We start from the raw sequence: 21482 nt of genomic DNA, 5'->3' as shown, positions 1-21482 counted from the left end.
GGGGTGCCACCCATGGTTTCTCCAGGCCATGTGGTCCTTCCACAGTATGGTGACTGTGTCCCAAACATGAGCATTCCAAGTTACTGAAGCTGAAGCCGGAAGGCTCCTCCTAATTTGGCCTTGGGACACACTTCTGCCATTCTCTACTGGGTCCAGTGGGCCAACCTAAAGCCACTGTAGGAGAGGAATGCTGGGAGGCCATGATCATAGGAGCCGAGACACCTACCACATGAGACCATTAAAGGCAGCTGTTCCCATAGGGAAGAGGGCAGGGCACGGGAGCAACCTTCCATTGCTGCCCCAGATGCCTGCGTGGCTCTCTGTGGTCGTCAGAAAGAAAATGGAGGTGGTTCTTGTAGTGACCAAGCCTCTTGCTCCGGCTGTTTTCATACCATACTCTAGGGCCCCCACAACAGCCACAGACAGAGAAAAAAGCCCTCCCAAAGTGCTTCCACAGGGCAACCTGGAGAGTACGTTTAGAGGATGGAGCATCTCCAAGTCTAACCCTGAGTCTCTGCCATCAACCACTGTCAGGATGGCTGCTCCTGCCACTGTTTTAAATGGCAGCTGAAGATGGCAGGGCAAGGAACGGAACAGGATATTGCATATGGACTTGTGCTTATAAGAGGCCCCAGAGATCACGTGGTGACCACACCACAAAGACTAGGCCTCTGTTTCTAAACCCCACAGTTTTTGTTGGCAAAGCCACAAAACAGCCCTATGACGGGGCCAAATAACAGGGATGTGCCAATCCCCAAGTATAGATGGGACTTGTTTTGAATTTTCATTCTCTAAATGCGCTGCTTTCCTTGACAAACTGGCGTGGGAGGAGAGGGTATGGTTTCCGTGGGTCCCCGCAGTTAGGGCTTCGGATTAAGGACCTAACAAGAGCCCTTTACCCCTGGGACAACCGGGCCTGCAGCAAGTTCCCATAGAGGACACGGCAAGGGCCTCATGAACTTTGTTGGGTCACTCTGTCCTTCCGCAAGCTGCTTGTTGAGAGGCATGGGTGTGGGTGTGGGTGGATGGGTAACGGTGCTTCTCACCAGTATCCAAGGCAACTGTGAGGTTTGCTTGTTTCTAACCTGTTATTTAGAAGCAATTTCAAACTTACAGAAAAGTTGTAAAGACAGCCTAAGGAACACTTGTGTTCATGGCTAGCACTTTGTCCCCTTTGCCTTAGCATGTGTGCACACTTACCCCCACTGCTGCATCTATAGGTACATTTTCCCCCTCTTGACAACAAGCTGCATGCACTATGGCTTATTTCCTAAACATGAGGGCATTTTACATGACCATAGTTACCAATCTCAGGACATTCAGCATAGATATGATACGTTACCTTCCATATTCCTATCTTGTCAATGGACCCAATGATGTCCTTTGTCACAATATGTGATTAGGATGACAGAAGTATGTCTCTGTACCTGGCTATATCCATGTTCTAGGACAGGAAACTGAGACCTGTATTTCAGATACAGACTCAGTTACATGTGTTATGGGGCTGAGATTTGAACCCAGGTCTGTCTACAGCCAAGGCCACGACAGGGGGAGCATACCTTGTGCAGCACCCTCTCTTGAGGGTTGGGGAGGGGGAACAGGATGCCATGACTTTTGGGGAAGGTGACAGAGCTTCTATGGAGACAGATTCACTGTAGCTCACTCTGAGTAGCTGCTTTAGTCCAAGCTCACAACTGGGTGTCTTTGGGGAGAACGGGTCAGTATGAGAAGGAAGCCATGCTTTGGGGAGTGAAAAGGCTTTTGTTTCCCCAGCTTGCTATACAACAGCCCCAGTCAGCATGGAGTGCTGGGGCCAGAGGGAAACCCAAGCCCTGTACCTATGGCCTTGCTGAACCATCCTGGACAAGAGGGCCCTGTGTGGCCTGAAGAGGCCGGTGTGTGATAGCCCTCATTCCTCACCACCAACAAGTCACATTAGAAACTCTTTGTTCCTCCAAGCAGACAGACCTGTTTCAAAGGATAAAAGCCCCCAGTGCGCAGACATCAACCTTGACCGTCTGGCTGGCTGGCTGGTAGGAAGTGGTTGGGAACAGATGGCTCAGGCTGTCTTGTGGTTTCCACAGTGGGTACCTATCCTTGTATGGAGTTTCCTGACAGACCCTATATGCTCCAGGAGTAGCCTGGCACAGCTTCTCCCCAGACAGTTCTGGTGAAGCTAGTGAACATGGCGCCAGTGACACTGCTTTGTGAAGCTTGAGTGACCACCGCCTCTGGCATCAGGCCCTGAGTACCATCCAGAGAGTCAGCAAAAGGAAGGGGAGATGACACACCCAGGCAAAGACTCAGGGTCTTTCCCAGAATCCAACAGCCACACAGACCTCTATATCAGGCAGGAGTGCGTGAGCCCTACCTCCAGAGACCACACGCCCCCTCCTTCCTCCTCATCACTGCCCTCATAAGCCTCCCTGGGGACTCCACAGAAAGAAAGATCCTTTAGGGGGGCTCCTGCAGATTCATAACCAAGACTCGGAAAAGATCTGGGGCCAAGCACCAGAGGTACCTTGCCTTGTTCAACTGCGAAGAGGTCCTCAAAAGGACATGGAACCCACCATGCCAACTGTGGAGGAGGTTACCACAAACTGCAATGAAAATGCCAGCCCAGGGGGTAAAGTTGGCCACCAGGACCATCTGCCTTCAGGGGACCCGCTATCAGATTTACAGTGCTGACTCAGTAGAATTACTCTGGAGAGGAAGGAGCACAGTGCTTACCGAGCACTCCCCATGATCCAGGCAGTGACAACATTCCTCTGGGTGTGTACATACACAGCATGTAAGATATTTTCAAAGATTACATAACACATACACATAATGGAGATCAAGTGCCAGGCCCAGCACACAGGAGTGCTCAATGTCCACTGCTCTCAATGCCCTCACTGCACTGAGGCCTCATTTCCTCTGAGAGACAGCCTTATCAGCCAGCTCCCTTGCTGACAAGGGAAGTACTAGCTGAGGAGTAACCTGCCCATGCTCACAAAGCATGGCCAGGATCTAATCACAGGTCCCTCAACTTCAAAACCCTGCTCCCTCCTTTAGGTCTTGCCCTTCCAGCCCCTCCCTCCCTGCCTCTCCAGCCCTCCAGACCCAGTCAGATGCTATTTCTTTTACAAAGTTATTTGACTCTAGCTTCCAGAATTAATTTCCTCACCACTTACAGAATTAATTTCATCCACAGTTTCCTCTGCTCAGTGTTTTATTAAAATCAGTGATGGCAAGGTGAAGTAGGTCATAAAACAGTAATATTAAGCATCTACTATTTAGCAGGCAGGGCTGGGTGTGGACAGAGGAGATTACAGGGGGATGGGGCTTTTTGCTCAGAGATTCTCAGAGTTCTGGCAATGGGTGGAGAAAGTTGGCCTCCAATGCCACCTTAGACATGCAACCTAATAGCTGTAGCCCCCACCCTGGCCTGGCTCTGGGGCAGGAAGGGGCTTCGTGTGTCACACCACAGTTACATCTAGTGGTCAAGGCTCCCAGTTTTAAATCTGCCCCACCTGCCTGCTCTTGGAGCTGAGAGCAGCTAATATCTCTGAGCTCAGCATTCTCATCTGTAAGACAGAGTGACAGCAGTACTTACCCCATGAGGCTGTCGTGAGCTAATCCTACAAAGTACTTATCTTAGATAAGGTTGGTTGAGTCACACTTTACCCTGCTCCACCTGAGCCCAGGTGAGTACCTTTTAAAGTGATAAAGCCTGTTCACACCTGTGTTCACTTAAATCCCAAAGAGCAAGTGAGAACAGCCACCCCTCCCCCCACGGCCTAGCCCTGTCCCTAACATCACCTCCACTTCCCCCCTCAGCGGCGGAGGGGGGGGGGGGCCCGGGCACGTTGTCCCTTTCTTTCTGCATTCATCAGCAAGGTGTGCTCAGGGAGCTCACAGGCTGCACTATTTGAGGAAAAAGCTGATGGCAGTGGCAGCAGCTGTTCTTTCTTTCTGGGCACCTGCAAGGGCACTTCAAAGTGAAAAGGAACCTCAGTCTCCAGCAGGTATTCAAATCCTGCTGTCTACCCCAGTCCAAGGTGGGCTCTGCCAAACCCTGAAGTGGGCCTCACTTAAATTCATTTAGCAAAGAGAGAGAGAGAGAGAGAATGGAGGGTGTGGCTTGAATAATAGCTTGAACTTCCCTGGATGCTGGGTGGAGCAGCTGTTAAGAAGAGGTCATAGGAAGAACCCAGGACAAAACTCCAGGCCCAGGGAAGAGGCAGAAGAGGAGGGGAAGTCCCTTCCATGGCCTCTGTGCTCTGCACCCCATACCCCATGGGTGGAGGCCATGCCAATGGAAAAACCCAGAGGTGCAGCCCTCCCTGCACCAACCTTGCCAGAGGACAGATGAAGGGCAAACCTGACAGAACTCACACAACCAGAAGGCCACCTCCTTGCAGGCCAGATTACTTCTGCCTAAACAGCAACACATTTACCACCGAACCTCACCCCCACCCCCTCATCCTCAGGCCTCCCCCAATGCACCAATCAACTGTGCTGTCATTAGCAGAGCCTGTACACAAACGGCATGTGCACACGTGCGTGTGTGGTGCGTGGGGCAGGATCTCTCCCTCTCCCCCGTAAACACGGGATTCGTTTATTAAATGCCTCTCTGGCATTTCCTTTTTTGCCTTCATCCTGCTTGTTTAATATTGCATTTGACATTCTCATTTTATAAATGGCAACAGAAGCAGAATGGATGGCTAAAATTAGCTTACGAGTGAGAATGATGCTACAAATAGGATCGTGAACACAGAAGCCCAGTCAGTCCGCCCACATCTCCCACCCCCCTCCCTCACTTTTGGGCTGGTTCCAGACCGAGCTTTTAGTCTTTGGGGATGAGGAGGAGCAGCTGGAAGAGGAACTGTGAGCCCCGCCACCAGGCACTGTGCCAGGGATAGAGCCCAAGATGCCCACCCTAGCCTGAGGGAGGCTCTGTGAATGGTTTGGCCCAGCCCTGTGATCCAGAGTCCTAGAGGACAAGGTCTCTCCTGTTTCATCTCCTGCATCTTGCTCCTCAGAGCCTGTTTTTTGTTTTGTTGTGTTTTTGTTTATGGTGGTACTGGAATTTGAACTCAGGGCTTCATGTTTGCTAGGCAGGCACTCTACCACTTGGGCCACTCAGCCAGCCCTCAGAGCCTGTTTTGAAGCTGGACTCCCCAGGTGTGCCCTGAGCTGAAGGGGGGTGGGCCTGAGACCACGCCAAGCTTTGCTCTTAGAAGTGGATTTTCCCAAACCTCCCTAAAGGATGATTCAGCTGAAGGGTCAGACTCAGCTTTCCAGGGACCTAAGAAAATCTCATCTTAGGACCCTCCTGTTCTGTTTGGAGGATGTGTGCCTCTCCTCTGCAACCACCTCCAACCAGAAGCACTGAGCGGCCACCTCACCTCCCCTCTCTGACTCAGGACCCAATCCTGCATGTCAGTCCTTGTCAAGGACCTCCTTCCCTGAGAACTGCTCAATCAAAATGACTCTTAGAAAGATGATGATATTAAAAGGATCTATTCCTCTGATTCAGTGTGCTACATCGTGGTTCTGTTCCAAGCCCAGTATAAGTACTAAGTTACCACCCTCCCCAAGGTAGGGGCACCTGCATGTTCCTTTTTATAGGAGGCGGAGCCAGGCACAGAAATTAACTTGCCCAAGATAGGAAGCCAGTATGTAGCAGTGGAGTGTTCAGTGGGAGGGTTTGTGGCTCCTTCTGCCAGAACGCCTATGGGGTTGACAGCACCTCATTCTGACCTTTGCTTTATTTTTCCCCTACTCTGTGCTGGGGGCTCCCCTAAGAATGAGGCACTGATGCCTTCCATAGACTGCTATCCCAAACTGGGGCTGTTCTGGGCACCCTGTCTTCTCTTTTCCCCTCAAAAAGCACTATTCAGTAGTGAACCTGGCTGATCTCCAAAAACCTCTCCATAGGTGCAAGGAGACAAAGCAGCACCCAAACCTGGCCTGCTCCAACCTAGCTTAGTTTAGGGGGTGTGTGGAAAAGGCCTACAGGCCAAATCCAGCTGGCTGCTGCCTGTTTTCATAAATGAGGTTTTATTTGAACACAGCCACGCCCGCTCATTTACATATTGTCTGTGGCTGTGTTTGGCTACAATGGCAGCATTGAATAGCTGTGACAGAGACCATATGGTCCTCAAAGCCTCAAATATTTACTATCTGGCCCTTTACAGAAAGCTTGGCCCCTGGCTCAGGACAAATGGAGGTCACTTGCTGTCACAGAAGGGGTTTTCAGGAGGGCTGGTTCTTGCCAGTCTTCCAGATTGCACACCTGACCACAAAGCAGGGGAGACCCCAGGGATGGGGAGCTTTATATGAACTGCAAAAGCCTTTCCATTTTGCAGAGGAAGAAGCAGGTGCAGCCAGGTGGGGGATTCACCAGTAGTCACAGAGTAACCAGTGGCACAGGACCTGGGACTCAGGCTTGGATTCCAAGCTCTTGGTGCCTGTAAATGACCCAGCAGGTTCCAACTTGGGGATAAGGACATGGGCATCCCTTAGGTGTGCCTGACACTCTTTCTATGACCATCTGGGGGAAGGGCATGCGGGTACATGGCGGAATCCTGGCCCTGGGTGCTATCTTGGGGATAGCTGGTCTCTGACCATAAAGGGAGTGAGGGGTGGTGCTGACGGCACTAGCCTGGCCTGTGGGTGGCAGGCCGTCAGGCCAGATTTGTCCCAGCTCCACGCGCCTCTCCCTTCCAGGTGCTGGATGGACGATTTATGACCCAAGCTCTCACGTTATCTATCATTAGCAGTGATTCTCGTCTGGTGCTTCTCAGACTTTAATGTGCACACAAATCACCGGGGACCTGTCAGCACACAGATCCTGACTTGGGAGACATGGGGTGGGCCCTGAGATTCTGCATCCTTATCCAGCTCGCAGAGTCTGCCTGGCTGTGGGGACATGTCTACACTCTGCTGGGGTCGAGGCTCCTTTCATTCCAAGACATGGGCTGTACCCAGGACTTGCTTAGTCAATTTCCGTAAATCCGACCACCTTAAAGGAATAAGTAAGATTAAATTTTTCAAATATTGGATATGTCTAAGTTAGCAGCAAGACATAGTTCTATCAATATAGGATTTGGGGTCAGAATGGTACAGGTTCAAATCCCAGTGCTGCCACTAGCACCTGTCCCACCATGGAAGTCCCTCCTTTGCTATGAGTTCCAGTGGCTCTCTGCAAAATGGGATCAGGACCCCTACTTGGTATGTCAGTGAAGAAGGAAGATGGTGTCTATAAACACTGATTCCCTTGTGTTCAACAAGGTCTAGGAAAAGGCCCTACCCAGGGACCTGTCAAACTGTACCCTAAGTTCTCACCCAGTGAGGTGGCTTTTTGTCCCAGACATCATTTTGAGGTGGGGCTGCATCAGGCCTCTGAGGAAACCTGGAACTGGCTCTTTGTCAATTTCCACCTCCCTGCAGCTGCCTGGCTCCTCGGGAAGCTGCTTGGAGGCTGGGCTCTGGCGACTAATCAGCAAGTGTCCCTGCTGCTCAGGGGCTGCTTCAATCAGGGGGCACTGTGGGAGGCATTATTAGCTGCACCCATGTGGGGGTGGCAGAGTGGCCAGAGTGGAGCCCCTCTTCAGAGGGTCACGAGGCGATTCCACGTGTGCTTCTGTGTGTTTATTGACAGAGAGTCATGCCTGCATTCTGTTCTGGTTGGGACTGAGTCTCAGCTTTGAGGGTTGGGTCTGGAGCTCAGGTGACAGCTAGTTACTTCCTATCCCACCCCCAAGCCTGCTGCACACCTGCCTCTAGGCAGTGGAGGAAAGACTTGGATTTGTGACTGACTAAAACTCTTAACCCAAACTTGGACCGTCTCCCTAGCCAGGAATCTAGTCCCAAAGGAGCCTGTCCCCTCTTGCCCTAGGAGATCAAGGAACAAAATGGGTTACAACCAAATGGCTATGGAAGGAAGGACACTCCTTCCCTTTTGGCCCAGAGAGGGGCCTCCTGATACAACTGTGTGCTCTAGAGTACAGCTTTCTGGCCTTGAATTCTGGGGCTGCCACTTGCTGACTGTGTGATCTAGGACAAGACGCTACATCTCTGCCTTGCCTATCTGTAAGATGGGAATAATTAATAATTAATTCCTACATCAGATGGAATGTGACAACCAAATGAGGTAAGCTGCACAAAGCAAGTGCTTAGCAACCAAAATTCTTAGCTGTCTGTATGAGAAGGTGCCATGCTGGCTTTTTCTGGCCACCCCCTGCCCCACCTTGGAGACATATCCTTTAAGGCAGGGCCCAAATGGAAGCGAGGGATGGTATTTCTATGATCCCAGCTTCTCTACAGGCAGCAGTACTCAGGCCTACTCTGGCTCTCTGGGTGGTGACAGGCCCCATTTTTTTAGATGTCCAAGAGATTCACCAACCAAATCAGATGACTTTGGGAACTGTGACAGGCCTCACAGTTCCTTGGTCCCTTACTGAGTCCTTCCATGGTTATTCACACAGTCCACTAAGTGCCAGGCACATGTGAATGAATCAGAAGTCCTGGATGCGAGTCTTTTCTCTGTGACTCCTGGGTGAAGAGAGCCATCTGATCTCTGGATGTGAGAAATTGGTAGCTGTAGGCGTGATGTGGGGGCACCGCTACCCACTGGCTCCTGCCAAAGCCCAGGGAGGTGGCTAGGGTTGGAGATCAGCCTTTCCAGTTTTACAGCATGGTCAATGTAGCAAATGCTCCTCTGTACGTCCTAGCAGCCTCCTGTTTGGCAGTCTCCGAGTTCTCAGTCTTTCCAAATCTCTCATTCGAATTCTGCCCATACAACATTTCCTGTCTTTGAGTCCCAGGAGAGAATGCAAAGCAATTCAGGATGCCAGGTTCTTCTACCAACCTCCTTTAAATCCTACCCTTCTTCAGAGCAGGGGGAGCTGGCTGGAGGAAGGGCTTTCTAAGACAGTGGTGTCGACTATGGCAAGCCCTAGTGCTCATTGAAGCCTGTGCCCCAGAGCAGGCACTTAGCTCACGGCATTGTACCCAACCTCCCAATAGCCCAGGGAAGTGGCACCATTAGACCTGCTTTACTGGAGCTCAGTGAGCTCCCCAGGTCCCCATCCAGGAAACTTATCCCTGTGAGCTCGTAACTGGTGGGCTGGGCTGGGAACCTGGACCAACACCTCCAAAGCCTGGGATCCTAACTACTCTGCTCTCATTTCTTCCTCTTCTTTTCTACTTCCATTTTTGCTTGTCTCTTAAAGAAGAGGTACCAGCCCCCGATTCATAAGAAAACAGCACCTCTCACACCAGAGTCATACCTGCACGTGTCAAACTTAGCATACACCTGGGTAGAAGAGAAGGCCTTGATAAATGGGAAAGGCCCTGGGAAAATGGCTGCCAACCTCTCTATCTTCCAGCCAGCCTATGGGTTGTCTTTCTGAAATTCTATCCCCTGGTTGTACCCTGGGTCATCTGGGTGCTTCCCTCCCCCAACCCAAGCTCAGGCAGCTGTCTATACAGCTCATGGGTCGGTCAGTCAGCTCAATACCTATGCTCCTTTGCCATCTGGGTAGCTCTGGGGCAGATCCCTGGCCTCAGTTTCCCAACTGGAACAGTGAGGAGGATAAAGCCCTTCCTTACTCATGTCCCAGGCTTGTTTCTAAGTCACTAATAACAAAGGCTGGACATTTGCATCTGAGGTGCCTGCATCTAGCCTGCATTGGGCCTTTCCTCATGAACCATTAAGCCCCATCAGGATGGGAAGGGTGTCTACCGGCACTCTGCTGCCCCTCCCATTCCCTGCTGCTAAGGCAGCCTTCTACAGAGCCCATCAGAAGCACACTCTGGCTAGGATAAACAGGGCATCTGGGCGCTGGCTACAGGTGTAAGTCCTCCATCTCTCTGGTTTTAAAAATAGCAATAGTGACCTACAGAGAGAGAGAGAGAGAGAGAGAGAGAGAGAGAGAAGGGGGTACCAATGGGAAGGCAATGGCATTTGGAGGGCAGACAAAGCCTACAAAGGGACCTGTTTTATTCCTACACTTAGCTCCCCTGTACCGTTTCAATGCCTGTGCGGATGCCTCCAACATACAGTATGCGAAGAAAGAGTATTTTCATTTCAGATGCATATGATGCTAGGAACAATATGAACAATATTATTTTAGTGCCCTGGGAAAAAATTAGCAAGTCAAATATTGAATCAGGCCTGTAGCACCACATGCTAAGCAGATTGCTTTGATCTTATCCACACTAAAAGCTCTATTATTGAATTTAAAGTTGGTGAACACATATCAGACCAATATACAATGCATATCTGAATGCATGCTTCAGAAGCAAGGGATGTTTTGACAAAAGGAGAAAATATCAAAGTCACAGCTGCGATTGAAACACAAATTTGCCCGTCCTCTTCTTTCGGGGCTGGAGGCTCTGCTGGCCAACAAAAATGTTTGTGCTCCAGAGGACCTGTGGATGGCTCCAGAAACACCTGTCAAACTCTCGTTTTTCTGGAACCAAAAAAAAAAAAAAAGAAGAGGGTTCTCAACCCCTGTTCAATTTGAGAGGAGTGTGAGACCTTGAGTGGAGTAGGCACATACAGCACACAGCATGGCGCCCTCTGGTGGCCACTTCTCTGGGAGGCCACTCTGGCTCCCCCGAAGTGAAATAAGCCATACCTGCCCTCCTTGAGGCTGTGCTGGCAGGAAGGAGAACTTGAAAGAGTCAAAGGGAAGGAAGGAAGCAGCGGATCATGAAGGTAGAAAATATATGATTTATGATAAGGGGGGAATGTTAATTACACAGGAAGGCCCAAGAGAAACAATTTGTAACCTTCCTATCTAGGATACACTCCTCAAAAGCTAAACATCAAAAGCTTATCTGAAACCAGGGGTCAGAAAACTATGATTCCCATAGTCTACATCCAGTCCCCCTGACTATTTCTGTGACATCCAAGAGTTAAAAATAGCTTTTACATTTTTTGCAGGGGGGCAGGGTCGGGGGGCTGGGGTTTGACACTTCACAACTGTGCTACCGCTTGGGCCCTACCTCCAGCTCATTTTGTTCTGGTTATTTTAGAAATAGGGTCTCCCAAACTATTTTCCAGGACTGGCCTCGAATGTGAGCCTCCTGATCTCAGTCTTCCAAGTAGCTAGGATTACAGTCTTCCAAGTAGCTAGGATTACAGCCACTGACACCTGGCATAATTTTTAAATTTTTTAAATGGTTAAAGAAAGAATGTTTTATGGGCTGGGTATATAGCACAATGGTAGAGTGCTTGCCTAACATGCTGGGTTTAATGGCAGAAAAATTGTGACCCCTGAAACTTACATGAGATTAAAATGTTAGTGTCCATAAACAAAACTTTTTTGAAACACAGTCCCACTGATTCAGGTGGCCTATGGATACTTTTGCCCCACAATTCAGAGCAGTTGTGTGGCTCACCAAGCTGAAGACACTCACCATTTGATACTTTGTATTGTACACAATGGCTACCATTCCCAGGGCTGATCCTGGAGAGTCTAGCCCTCATGCCCACTCTTGCCCATGGCACACACGAGGTTGGGGCCACAGCTGTCTGCAAGGCAGGGCTGTACACATGGGGGGAAGGGGACTTACCATTTTATTATTGATTTCATGGAAATGAATCTCACAGACTTTCTCCACAACATCTTCATTCTCGAAAGTGACAAAGCCAAACCCTAAAGGAAAAAGAGAAAACAGAGAGAGGAAGGGTGAGTTTGGTTCTTGAAGGGCTGCCTGATTTTCATTGACAGTGTGCAGTCATGAGAGGTTCCTGATCTGGAAGAAGGTGGGCAGGTCTCGGGGAGGGCCTTGATTTCCAGGCAACGAGTCTAATTTGTATGCAACACCCTTTCCCAGTAAGAAAGCATTCATGATTTCACTCACATGCAGCGGGTACTGTGTGGCTTACAGTTGCCCGGAAGCAAACAAGAATTTTACTTGTCTGTTATTTACAAGGGTCAGAGCCCCGCAGCTCTGTGCGGGAAGGCAGAAGGGTGGGCTAACGAGAGCCTTGCGGATCACTGCAGGGCCATGCTGGCCCTTTCCGCGAGCTGGAATGGACAGCCCTAGGGTCGGCCTCCAGACGGAGGCAGTTATTTGTCCTTTTCTTCCTGAATTACTTCCTCTAATACCTCATCAGGACATCCTGAGGCCTGGAAGAAACTATTAAAAGTCATAGGCCTCTGTTCTGCGCAGGCATCCCTTTTCTACTGCTGCTTCAAAAGTGCTGTGGATTTGGGGCAGTTTAAGACTGTCTGATGCCTGCTGTCAGCCCGTCAGTTATCCACTGTATTTACTCGGCTGGAGACTGGCTTTGCTACACAAGCCACACTGAAGAATTTTGGCAGGCGACCACTGCTCAGCATCCTGAGTGCCTCTCTCCACCCTCCTGCCCTGTCCCCTTTCTTCTCTTCCCACCACCAATGGCATTTCTAGCACGTGGCCCTATCTGTGACCCCAACTCAGTAATCACTGCAGTACCAGGTGGACCCCCACACAGGACACACCCCACCTCTCATAGAAGGCAGCTGCAGTGTTAGTGAGGCTAACACGGGAGGGGACACAGACAAAGGTGCACATGCACCAGTGAGGCTAGCGCCTGGGCTCCAGTTCTGACCAGATAGCGATGGGTACCTGGGGAATCTAGTCCTCTCTCTGAACCTTGTATTTTGCACCTAAAAGTTAAGATGGGGCAATTGGACACCAAGTCACACCTTAGATCACACCACAGATCAGGACTCCCAAGGCTCTCTGCTATGGACTGTTTGTTTTATGCCTCACCTGTCCCCCTCCCCCCCAGATTCATATGTTGAAATCCTACCCCCAGTGCCATGGTATTAGGAAGTGGGGCCTTTAGGAGGTGATTCAGTCATGAGGATGGAGCCCTTGTGCCTGGGATGCATGCCCTTATAAAAAGCCACCACATAGCTTGCTTTTTCTCTCTCTGCCAATAATAATAATAATAATAATAATAATAATAAAAAAATAATAATAATAATATAAGAATAATAATATAATAAGAAAGCGACTGTCTCCAAGTCAGGAAGCAAGCCCTCACCAGAACTGATCAGGCTGGCATCCTGACCGCTGACCTCTAGCCTCCAGAACTGTGAGAAACTCCTGCTGCTCATAAGCCATGGCACTTTGTTATACAGACCCAACTGACTAAAACGTTCTTCTCCCCAAAGACATGAACCTCTAGCCAAAGTTGGGCACACCAAATGGGAAGACAAAAATCAGAATGGCTGTTTTTCTATTATGATTACCAGTGTTTCCTGTCAATGACTGAGATATAAATGCCTCCTTTTCAAGCGTCTGTGTCTACTCTGGGTCCCAGCAACTCAAGGTCAAGAGGGAATCCTTTGAGTCCCTTCTGGCTTATCTATAAACTCTACCACCACCTAAGGAATATCAGGGACCAGGGTGTTGACACCTAGAGCTCTTACAACACAGTTCCTGCAGGCTCTAGAAGATTCTTCAAGAAAAGAAGGCCACTCCTTGCTCTCAAACAGCTACAGTAAAACAAGAGGGCTAGGACCACCACACAAATGCAGTCATTCATTACCATGCACCAAATACTGGACCAGTGTTCACAGAACGCACAGCCTCGCCCATTATAGACACATAAGGCAGGTATCAGACATACCCTAAGAAGGACAGGAACCTGGGCTGCAGGTGCTCAAAGCTGGCAAGTTTCTCAGTGTCACTGGGCAAAAGCTGGGTCCCTGGTTACCTCTGAGGTCTGAAGTAGGTATGAGATGTGATAATTGAAATAAGACCGAGCCCTTCCCCCCACAAAAGACTTTCCACTAGGTTTATATGCCCCCCTCCACCACACATGCTTCTTAAACCTAAAGAGAAAGCTATAGTGTGTCCAGGTCCCTCTCTTTTGAGTGTTTTCTTGGCCCTTGTTCCTGCAGAGCTGGATGACAGCCACATCCAGAGGCAGGGCCCAAAGCATCTCTCTTGGGTTTTAATATTTGCTCCCCTCACTTCCTGAAACACCTTTGACTAAGGATGTTCAACTCACCCTATTGGAGCGTGTTTTAGGAAGCGCAGGTTGGGAGGGTGTTCACAGGGACCTGTGTCTCTTTGGTTTGTCCCCTTCTTCCTATCCACCCCTGGCAGCCCAGACCTTGTTTGGCCCTACAAGAGGGATGAAGACTCAGCACCCTTCTAAAGGTCCACTGGGAGGGAAGGGCATCACCATTAACTGGGGAGGAAGGGGTCAGCACCGACTTCAGTGGGCTCTGGACAAGGGCAGGGCCAGGGTCTCATGCTCGGTGGGTCCCTGGGAGGAAAGAGGCCCATAGCACACACTACACGCTGAGTGAATGACTCAGTGAGCTACTTTGGTGTCTCCAGGGTCTGAGCATCTTTGCTAATCCACTTCAGTCACTGCTGTGGCTCAAGACTGATACGGCCCCAAATTCCACAGTGACCGCTCGCACAGGTGCCCTGCACTGGAGGATGTGGAGCTTAACAAGCCTTTTGCACAGTTCATTCTCTAACAGGCTCCAGTCAGAGGACCCCCCCGCTCCCCTGCATAGACTTTACCTCTCTCTCATGTCTCTTTCTTCTAGCCAGTGGGTCTCATCTATCTTTGAAGCCACCCCCCCACCCCCACCTGCAGGCCTGGTCTCAAACCTAGGTACCTTGCAAATAAAACATAAACAGGTGGGCCAGTTTGAGTGTCCCTTCAGCTAGTTAGGGTGAGTGGTCAAACAGTGGCCCTACAAATATAGATCTGTAAAACCCAAGAATGTGGTCATATCTGGAAAAGGGTTTTTGCATATGTAATTAAGTTAAAGATCCAGAGAAGAGACCATTCTGGATTTAGAATGGGTCCTATGTCCAATGATGGGTATCCTCATAAGAGAAAGCAGAGCAAGACTGAAACACAGAGAAGAAGGCATGTGAGGGCAGAGGTAGCCAAAGAATGGAGTGACAAAGCCACAAACCAAGGACTAGAGGGAACTGGAAGGGGCAGGAAAGACTGGCCCACAGAACTTCTGGAGGGAGCACAGTCTTGGCCTCCAGAACTGTAAGATTTAATTTCTGTGGTTTTAGAGGCTCCAAGTTTGTGGCGATTTATAATGCCAGCCATAGGATCTTCACGTAATGAGGGACAGGTTTTGGCAGCCCCACGGTGGTGGTGGTGGGAATGGGAGCACCCTCTAGTGGGGTCATACCACTCTAGACAGAAGGCCTGACAGCAGGGACAAATGGCCAAAGCCCACGCTGGCTATCAGAAAAAGGTGAAGGCAGTGCCAGCAAACGGTACAACTCTGTGAGTCAGAGGACAGCTTGCCTGCAGCGCCCTTGCAGATAAGCATGTGCACTTGATCCTAGAATGGAGGCCAGGATGAGTCAAGGTGCCACAGGACCAGGATGGAGCTCTCCACCACAGAAGCTACATTTCTGCAGCCACCCGGCTCCTTCCTGGTATGCTATACAAATCGCTGTTTGAACTCGAGGCTGCCTCCCATCCAGGACCCTCTGCTTCCCCAATTTCCCACTCTGTGCCACTAAGCAGAGACAGAAGGGAGGGTGGCAGAGCCAGGAGGCAGGAATTAAAATGCAGGCTTCTGCAGGGGAAGGGCAGGGCAGGCCTCCCTGAATCATATCAGATTCTAACTCAGATACTCTCCCTGTGGGTTCCTTCCCTAACCCCGCAGGACTCAAAATGCGAGTATCACAAAAATGATTTTCCTGATTAAAGGAGATAGACTGGATTTCAAGCCTATGTACCCTGGATGCATAACAATTCAGCAATGTCAAGACTCATTTGCAGTATTTTAAAGATCTATATCACTTTAACATCCTTGTCTGTTTGGCCCGAATACAGAAAACAAACTTGATTATGTCTAAAATATTTATTTATTCCATTTGGGGAAGCAAAGAAGCAATGAAACACTTAATTATCAATAAGTGTTATTCCTTAACATATAATCATTTTTATCTCATGGGTGCATTATCATCTCCACTGAATAACAACTCAGTGGTGAGCAACGTGCCCCCCCCCCAAATAAATGAAGAGGAGGACCAATAATCGTGTCAGAAATTGGGAGGGAGATGGGTAGTAAGTAGAAAATTCCCTTCTTGGCATTGTAGTCTTTTTTTTTTTTTTTGAAATAAAATTTCATGATGGTAAAATATACATAACATAAAATTTACCACCTTAGTCCTTCTAAAGTGTATAATGCAGTGCCCTGAAGGACACTCACAAGGTTGTACAGCCTTTACCATCATCCATCTCCAGATGTTTTTCATCATCCAAAATGGAAATGATCTCTATTAAACAATAACTGTCATCTCCCCCCCTACAGTCCCCATGAACCTCTACTTCACCGTGTATCTCTACGAATTTGCCTGTTCTAGGTGCCTCATGTAAGTATAACCAGACAGCATTTGTCCTTTTGTGTCTGGTTTTGCATAACATTTTCAAGACATCATAGTCTTTTGAACAATCTGCTGTATGTGCAGCCTCAACACGAACCTTGGGAGGGCTGGGGAGGCAGATAATGATGACCATCCCTCTCCCCCCGTACTCTCCCAAATGAATCAGAAATGGTGTCTCATGAGGCCCATCAAACTAAGGCATAACAGACAATTATCCTTGGTGAAGAGCAAGGGCTAAATAATGAACTACGTACCCCTGGAGAGGTTCTTGGGCTCCCTGGGCTCTCAAAGCAGGCAAAACTGGGGGTTCTGCCTGGTCCCTGCCAGGATGAAGCCTGCGGTTCATGGTGAATCCAGGCAGGCTCACACTCCATCAAGAAACCTCTGGGAAGCCCCTGTGAATGTCCTCTGCTCTGTTTCTCATCTCTCTTGGAGCCAAGGTGCCTTCCTGGAGTTAGAGACCCTCTTTCCTATGTGTTTAAACTCACTCTAGCCACCGTTAAGAATGGAGACGAGCCCCAGGAACTGACAGCTCACAGGAGCAGGTGTTAAAGGAATGAAGCTTGGAGGACAACAAACTGACATCTCACTGGCACCTGCCCAGCCTCTCTGAAGGTCCCCACCTTAACTGCACCCCAAACTTCTGAGGGGCTCCAGGGACTGCAGAACCTTGACAAAGAAGGTGGTAAGGTCAATCTCAGACACAAAAGGATTTCAAAATGGATGTTAAGTAAGGTAGTAGTTGACAGGGCTCATTTAAAAACGAAACTCTAGCATTCTCTTGAATGAAGCTATTACTGGAAACTAACAAGTAAGCTCTATTTAAGAGATAAGCATTTAACAGGCAAACCTTCTTTCCCTCTTTTATTCAAATGAACAAACTGAATATTCATTGGAATAATACAAAGCTACACACACACACACACACACACACACACACACACACACACACACACACACACACACACAAAAGAATGGAAACCTAAAAACAAGATACCTTAAAATTAAAATGACCTGCTCTAAATGCGGTCAGTGAGGAATATCTGACAATCAACTTACAGAGAAACTTTTTAGGTCAGGAAGGGAAAGATGGGAACAGCCTCCTCCTAGCCTCAAAAATAATTTCTTCTCTTATCATATAGGTCAATGAACACTAATAGGCCATCACATAGGGCCTAATGGGTTGTCTGTGGAAATCAATACAATGCATGACTTAACAACTTGGTTAGTAGAGAAAAAAGGGAGGGAAACCTTCCCTCTAGATTACCAAATTTATTCTGAGTATCCTATGAGGAATTTAAGGTATGTGTATACAAGAATATTTATATCTCATGCAGCCTCCCTTTCCTGCTAATAAGCAGGGTTAGGGTAAGCACTGATGTCTGTGGATTGCTTACAGCATAAATATGAGTCTCTTGGGCATAGGCATGGGAGGAACTTTCTGGTTTGAAAATGGTTCTCATACCTCATTGTACCTTGTCCCCAAGGTAACCTGGTAGGAAGCAAGGCAGGCTCCTCCACTGTCCCTGTGCTCAACTGTTCTTCACAGCTAAGTGACTTATCTGTCCACTGAGACATGGCCACTCAACCAGAGCAGAAGCTGAACCCAGGAGTCCCTCTTTCCCAAGCCCACCCTACTCTTCTGGAGCAAGTTGTCAGTCTGTCTTTGGATCCATGTGGAAAGACAGAGCTTTGGGTGGCCATGTGGCTCAGAGAGGGGAGCAGGGCTGGCCAGGAGACACGGTGGTCTGCATGTTTCACAGAGAGTCCACTCTCAGTTGGCTGTGTGTCCACCATCATTACACCTCAGACTGCCCCCCCTCTTCAACTAGAATATTCCTGCACCACTTGTAATGGGATACAATAGGTCTGTCAAATCAACTGTCCTGTGACCCTAAATGGAGAAGGTCTGAGGTTCCCCTGGGGCTTGTTTGGCAAGAAGAACAGAGCAGTAGGCACAAAAGCTTAGCAGGGTCAGGAGTGGCTTTGCATGTCTTCAGTTTGCCCTGACAAAGACACAATTCAAATTGATCAGTTCCAAGAAAAAAAAAAAAATCAAGCTTTCTTTCTAAAAGAAACTACATTTCTGATTACTGATTGCCACGTGGAACTTCTCACTGCATGACACCCTGACTTAGTGAATTCCAGTCTGAGCTGCCATTAGGGTTTCCTGGGCATTTCCAGACATCAGGCAGTGGGTAGGGCTGAGGTGACAGCAGGGTGGGTCTGCTTTCACACTCAAAAGCTAATGTGCGCCTCAGTAGGGCAGGAAAGTCATTTCCCACCAGCCAGGCCCAGGATTCCTATGGTTTGTCTCCTATCTGGCATCCACAGTGGTCATTTATGAGCAGTCTGTATTCTGCATAATAAACGACAAAGAGCAAAAGCTAATCTGTACTTGTTAGCAGCCTTCATCAACTCAGTCTTCACCCTACTGCTCCCACTTCACAGATGAAGAATCAAGGTCCAGGTGGAACACTGTGTTCTCCCCACCGCAGCCCACTTCTTCCTATTGAGGTGAACTATGTCAAACTTGTGGATTCTTAATGTGTCCTACAACCTAGCCCTGGAGCCTGCCCTGTCTCATTTCCCTACAAAATTGGTAAGAGCTGCTCAAGCTCACAACCCAGCAGAAGGCAGGGAAGGCAGGAAGTTACAGGCTCGCGGGTACTGAGATCTGCAGAGGCACACGAGGACATTTACATGGAAAAACATGGAAGGAGCTCCTGAGTCAGTCAAATCCAGGATGGGCACAAGGTGAGGGACTTCTCTGGACCCTCCCTGACTCCAACCATAGACTTGCCCCAAGTGGAGCCGGGTTACCAAGGGTGATGCTCCCAGTGTCACTTTGCAGGAAAGTGACTCTGCAATGAGTCAGCTGCCCTGGGGGAAAACAGAGAGGTGCTCACTCGCTTACTGCTCTGGCCTTCTTAACAAAGATAAGGACAGGTACGCTGATCAATGCTGCACAGTAGACAGCCTCGGGCTGAATGAGCTGCCCAGAATGAAGAGTTCCAGGCCAGGAGGCCAGTTGAGGCAGGCACTGGCTACCACCCTCCCCTGTGGTCACCAAAGAAGCTTGTGATGGATTGGAGGGGCAGCAGACAGCCCCTCCTGGCACAGTCCCTTTCCTCCCCACCACCCTTCTTCCTCCCTCCTTTGAGCCAACAAGCGGTCTCCTTTTGGGGCTCCTTCTGACTGAGTCCTTCTCCCTGCCGTGTTCCCTTCTGGGTGGCACTGCAGCCCTTCCATTGTGGCATCCTTCATGCACCTGCTTCCTCATTTACACCAGAAGTTGGCAGCTGGTTGCTGTAAACTATAATAAAATGCCTTTCCAAAAAATGAAGGAATGTGACCAGACACGCCAGACATCATGATATTAAAGCCGTGTCAATTAATTTCTCCCCCTGCTTGATAAACGAGCCCCATTCCATCTCTTAATAATGAGGAAAGAAACAAGAAAAGTTGACACTTAGTTTAATTTATTTTCTCAACTTGCCTGGTCATATTTCTTTCTGCCTTGCAGAGCCGGCCGGGCTGTGGGGAATTACAAGTGGCTCTCGCACAGGCAGGGAAGAGATCAGTGTGAACGGTCGCCAGCCTCCTTTATTCCTCATGCCACTTCATCAGAAGGAGACAGTGACTTAGTAAGCCAGCTCACACCTGCGCCTTGCTTGCCACCTTTGGGGGCTGGTGAGGGAGGGTTGAGTAAGGGGAGGGGAGTGGTCTCAGGTGTGTAGGGGACCAGATAACCAAAATGGAGCTATCAGATTTCCAATCTAGCTCTGTGGAACTGCACAAGACTGAATTCCCTAAATTAATATGAAGCTACGTGGGCGGCATTGCCAGAGGGGAGCCAATTTCTCAACTGGAAAGGTACTTTCTTTCCTTTTCAGCTACAGAATGCTTTGGCCAACGTGTGACCTTGAAATGTGAAGACAAACCTCCTGAAAGTCACGGGCCAATGATGAACCAGCAAGTGTCTCAGGAGGATTCAGATACAAGTGTTTTCTTTTCATATGGCCACCATGATCTGAGGACCTTAAACTAAGTTGGGGGTGAAAGTGAACTGTGTTCCTAACCAGCTTTCTGGGTGTGGTCCTGCTGCAGAGTACTGTGATGGGGGAAGAGCTGCCCGTCTCCCAGTGGGGTCTCTATAGCGTGTTCCAAGAATCTGCATTTTTACCCAGGGCTCTGGTAATCTAGATGTCTGATTCTGTCGAGTTTCCCAATTCAGAGGGAGCCAAATGGACAACCTAGAACTTTCTACAAGAAAATTTGCAGGAAACCAAGGCTGTTTTTAAGAAGCCTCTGACAATCCCTTCAGGGTGGCAGATCCCTCAAGTTTGGCAGATCTACGAGGGCAGGGGCAGAAACCGGTTCACACTGAAGAGTGAAGGACAGACCCTGTTTCCACTTTCTGGAGGAACTCATGGTTCACCTGAATCAAACTGTTATTAAGAATTTCATGGGCTAGGAGACAAGATTTTTTTAAACTGGTGGTGGGGGCACCTCCCTGAGTCTGTGACACCACACAGGTGTACGGATTGCTGTTACGAGTAAGGACAGAGGAGTGGTGGTGATGGTCCTCAAATCACCCAGGAAGAAGAGGAGGTCGGAAAGTGAGAGAGAGAGAGAGAGAGAGAGAGAGAGAGAGAGAGAGAGAGAGACACACACACACACACAGAGACAGAGAGAGAGACAGAGAGAGAGAGATGGAGAGAAGAGGAGAGAGGTTCAGAAGGGGCAGGAGGAGACATAGAGACTTCCAACCAGAGAGAGGAATCTGCCACGAATACCGATGGTGCGATTTGAAAGTGCCTGCGGCTGCGGGGGAAGGGTGTCTCATCCAGGCTCTTGTTAGCTGAGAGGGAAAAGGCACCTGTGGTCCAGGCCAGACGCCCCAACCTCATTTAATTCTGAGCGTGCTCCATGGCAGTGATTCTGTGAATGACACTTGTCAGGGCGGCAGATTAGTTCACAAACCTATTTTTTGTGTGTGGTGTTCCATCTTGGTCGGGAAAATAGTTCTTGGCGAGAGAGACACATATTACTGCTGTTAAGTGCCAATATAAACTCTGGGACGCAGTGGTAAATTCACC

At 49.2% G+C, this 21482-nt stretch overlaps 1 protein-coding gene across 21 annotated transcripts in view; it reads right to left on the bottom strand.

The window, feature by feature from the left end:
• Positions 1-21482, bottom strand: part of Msi2 (musashi RNA binding protein 2) — a 367367-nt gene that overhangs the window by 62412 nt on the left and 283473 nt on the right. For all 21 annotated transcript variants that reach the window (XM_074046123.1, XM_074046129.1, XM_074046122.1 and 18 more), the window contains one exon: positions 11572-11654. In XM_074046123.1, coding sequence (XP_073902224.1) covers positions 11572-11654 — 83 coding nt within the window. The remainder of the gene's footprint in view (positions 1-11571; positions 11655-21482) is intronic.

The sequence above is a fragment of the Castor canadensis genome, chromosome 11 (assembly GCF_047511655.1).
Source record: "Castor canadensis chromosome 11, mCasCan1.hap1v2, whole genome shotgun sequence".
NCBI classification, from domain to species: Eukaryota; Metazoa; Chordata; class Mammalia; order Rodentia; family Castoridae; genus Castor; species Castor canadensis.
The sequence above is the reverse complement of the archived record's forward strand: the minus strand, read 5'-3'. Positions and strand labels throughout refer to the sequence as shown.